This window comes from Neopelma chrysocephalum, unplaced genomic scaffold (genome assembly GCF_003984885.1).
Source record: "Neopelma chrysocephalum unplaced genomic scaffold, ASM398488v2 Primary Assembly neopelma1_96440, whole genome shotgun sequence".
Taxonomy (NCBI): Eukaryota; Metazoa; Chordata; class Aves; order Passeriformes; family Pipridae; genus Neopelma; species Neopelma chrysocephalum.
In genome coordinates, this window is record NW_020925087.1 from 1 (window position 1) to 3,227 (window position 3,227).

At 63.5% G+C, this 3,227-nt stretch overlaps 1 protein-coding gene and 1 long non-coding RNA gene across 2 annotated transcripts in view; one reads left to right on the plus strand and one right to left on the minus strand.

Moving 5' to 3' along the window:
• Window positions 1-31: 31 nt before the first annotated feature.
• On the plus strand, window positions 32-960 carry LOC113981314. Its single transcript, XR_003538375.1, has 3 exons — window positions 32-181; window positions 275-377; window positions 842-960. It is a non-coding gene; the product is annotated as an uncharacterized LOC113981314 (long non-coding RNA).
• A 193-nt stretch (window positions 961-1,153) lies between these two features.
• Window positions 1,154-3,227, minus strand: part of TMOD4 (tropomodulin 4) — a 6,207-nt gene continuing 4,133 nt past the window's right edge. Inside the window, exons 8-10 of the mRNA XM_027708642.1 lie at window positions 2,599-2,742; window positions 1,864-2,008; window positions 1,154-1,269 (exon numbers count right to left, since the gene is read on the minus strand). Coding sequence (XP_027564443.1) covers window positions 1,247-1,269; window positions 1,864-2,008; window positions 2,599-2,742 — 312 coding nt within the window. The 3' untranslated portion in view covers window positions 1,154-1,246. The remainder of the gene's footprint in view (window positions 1,270-1,863; window positions 2,009-2,598; window positions 2,743-3,227) is intronic.

A 3,227-nucleotide genomic window follows, 5' to 3' on the forward strand; every position in this document is an offset into this window, starting at 1 on the left:
CAGGTGTTTGTGGGACTCATCCCTGATTCCCTGTCCCATCCCAGGGCCCAGGGAAGCAGCTCCTGGGCCGGCACCACCCAGACGGTGCCGGAGCCGCTCCGGAACGTGGGAGAATCCCAGGATGTGGGAGAATCCAGAGGATCCCCAGCCCTGCTGCTGGAACATGGCAGCGGGAGGGCAGGTGGGAGCCAGGGGGCACCTCTGGGGCAGGACTGGGATCATCCCGGATCATCCCATTCCAGAGGGTCCCACACCCGCCTCGTTACCTCTCCAGATGTTCCGAAGGCTCCGACCCGGAAGGGAAAATCCTGCTCAGTGTGGGACGAGCTGAGCCCGGAGCGGCGCCGGGTCCTGCGGCACCACCTGCACCTGCGCAGGTGAGCTGGGCCCAAACCGAGCCCAAACTGAGCCCAAACTGAGCCCAAACCGAGCCCAAACCAAGACTAAACCGAGCCTAAACCGAGCCCAGAGTGAGCCTAAAGTGAGCCCCAAACTGACCCCAAACTGAGCCCAAATTAAGTCCTGAACAAGCCCAAACTGAACCCAAACTGAGCCCCAAAATGAGCCTAAACTGAGCCCCAAAATGAGTCTAAACTGACCCCCAAAATGAGCCCAAACTGAGCCCTAAAACGAGCCCCAAACTGGGCCTAAACTGAGCCCCAAACTGAGCCCAAACTGAGCCCCCAAATGAGCCCCAAAATGAGTCTAAACTGACCCCCAAAATGAGCCTAAACTGAGCCCCAAAATGAGCCCCAAATGACCCCAAACTGAGCCCAAATGCCCCCACCCCAACCCCCCCCCAGGCCCAGCCTGGTCCCTGACTGGTCCCATCCGTCCCCAGCTCCGGGTGGATCCAGGATCCCTGCGGGAAGTGGGTGAAGGACGGGAACGCCGAGTTCGACTCGGACGAGGACGAGCCCCCGGAGCTGCCACCGACGTGACCCTCCCTGGCCCCACATCCTTTGGGAATCCCGACCTGGATGTGACCTTCCCTGTCCCCAAATCCCCCGGGAATCCAGGCCTGGACACCTGGAGCTGTCGGAGCCGCTGGGAAAAGGGGGATCTGGGGGATCCCGGTGTTTTCCTGCTCAACCTGGTGCCTTTTTGGGGTGTCACTCCCCCGTGCCCAATTCCCTGGATCCCAAAAATCCTGTGGCACAATCCTGCCCCAAAGGGGTCTCAAATCCGTGTCTTTCCAGCTTTATTTCCAGCATTCCCAGAGGTCTCTCGTTCCTGGGGGGTTGGTTTAGGTTTTCTTCTGCTTCCGGCCTGGGGGGAGAGAAAAAGGGGGGGGGTCAGGTCTGAGAATTCCTGGGATTCCTCTCCCCAATTCCTGCCTGGAGGGGACTCAGGGATGCTCCCGAAGCTCTTTGTAATGGGAGGGATCAGCTCTGGACCCCCCTTTCCCCCAATCCCTGGGACTCTCCACCAATTCCTGGGATTCCCTTTCCCCTCCAGTCCCTGGGACTCTCTACCAATTCCTTGGATTCCCTTCGCTCCCCAATTCCTGAGATTCCCCCCGCCAATTCCTGGGATTCCCTTCCCCCCCCCAATCCCTGGGATTCCCTTTCCCTCCCCAGTTCCCGGGATTTCCCCCCAATTCCTGGGATTCCCTTTGCCCCCCCAATCCCTGGGATTCCCTTCCCCCCCCCCCCAATTCCCAGGATTCCCCGCCAAATTCCTGCCCAGACGGGACTCGGGGGACACTCCTGGAGGTGGTCTCGGACCTCCCTCCCAGTCCCTGTGACTCCCCCGCCTCAATTCCCGGGATTTAAGGGGTGGGTCGGGTCCGATCTCTCTCTCCGCGCCTCGCCCCGCCCCCGTTCCCGGTTTTCCCGCGGCATTCCCGGTTTTCCCGCTCACGGAGCTCGTTGTTCCGGGTGATGGCGCTGGCGGCGCGGGCGCGGGGGCCCTGCTGGGTGAAGTGGTACCCGAAGCGCAGCACGGACGGGCAGCGCTCCAGCATCGCCGCCATCTCCATCTCCACCGTGTCCCCCAGGCGCTGGCACTGCAAGGAGGGGACATCGGGGACAGCCCTGTCACCTCCCCTGTCCCCTCCCCTGTCCCCCATCTCCATCTCCACCGTGTCCCCCAGGCGCTGGCACTGCGGGGGGACACATCGGGGACACCCCTGTCACCTCCCCTGTCCTCCAGGGACACCCCTGTCCCCCATCTCCATCTCCACCCTGTCCCCCAGGCGCTGGCACTGTGGTGTGGGGACAGCAGGGACATCCCTGTCACCTCCCCTGTCCCCCTGTCCCTCCCCTGTCCTCCTGTCACCTCCCCTGTCCCCCCCCCATGTTCCCCAGGGACACTCTTGTCCCCCATCTCCATCTCCACCGTGTCCCCCAGGTGCTGGCACTGCGGGGAGGGACAGCAGGGACATCCCTGTCACCTCCCCTGTCCCCCAGGAACAGCTCTGTCCACCAGGAACACCCCTGTCACCTCCCCTGTGTCCCCCTGTCCCCCCTGTCCCCCTGTCCCCCATCTCCTCTGTGTTTCAGGGGGTGACACTGCCGGGGGTGGCCACACAGAGGGTGACATTCCAGGGGGTGACATTCCAGGGGGTGACATTCCAGGGGGTGTCCCTGTGCCCACCTGGTTGTCGACGCGGAGCTCGGCCAGGGCGGGGCTGTGGGGCACGGCCTGGATGATGCTCCTCATCCCCGCGCTCGTGATGAAGTTGGACTCGAGGTTGAGGCTCTGCAGGGTCTTGTTCTCCATCAGCATCTCGGCCACCGCCTGCGGGGACCTCGGGGTCACCTCAGTGTCACCTTGGTGTCACCTTGGTGTCACCTCGGTGTCACCTCGGGGTGGGGACATCCCCGGCCGTGTCCGGGCTGCAGGGGGTGGTGGGACAGGCACCAACACCCGGGTTTGGTGGTGCCGGGGCAGGGAATGTCCCCAGCGTGTCCTGGCACCTTTGGGGACATGGGGACACAGGGCAGGGAATGTCCCCAGCATGTCCTGGTACCTTTGGGGACACGGGGACACAGGGCAGGGAATGTCCCCAGCTGTCCTGGGACCTTTGGGGACATGGGGCTGGGACCGTCCCCAACATGTCCAGGGACTTCTGGGGACACGGGGCTGGGATTCCAACCCCTGGATTTGCTGGTGCTTGGGGGTGGAATGTGGGGCCAGGACTGTCCCCAGCCCGTGTGGGGATATTTGGGGACACGGGGGGGTGAGGCAGGGACTGTCCCCAGCCCGTGTGGGGACATTTGGGG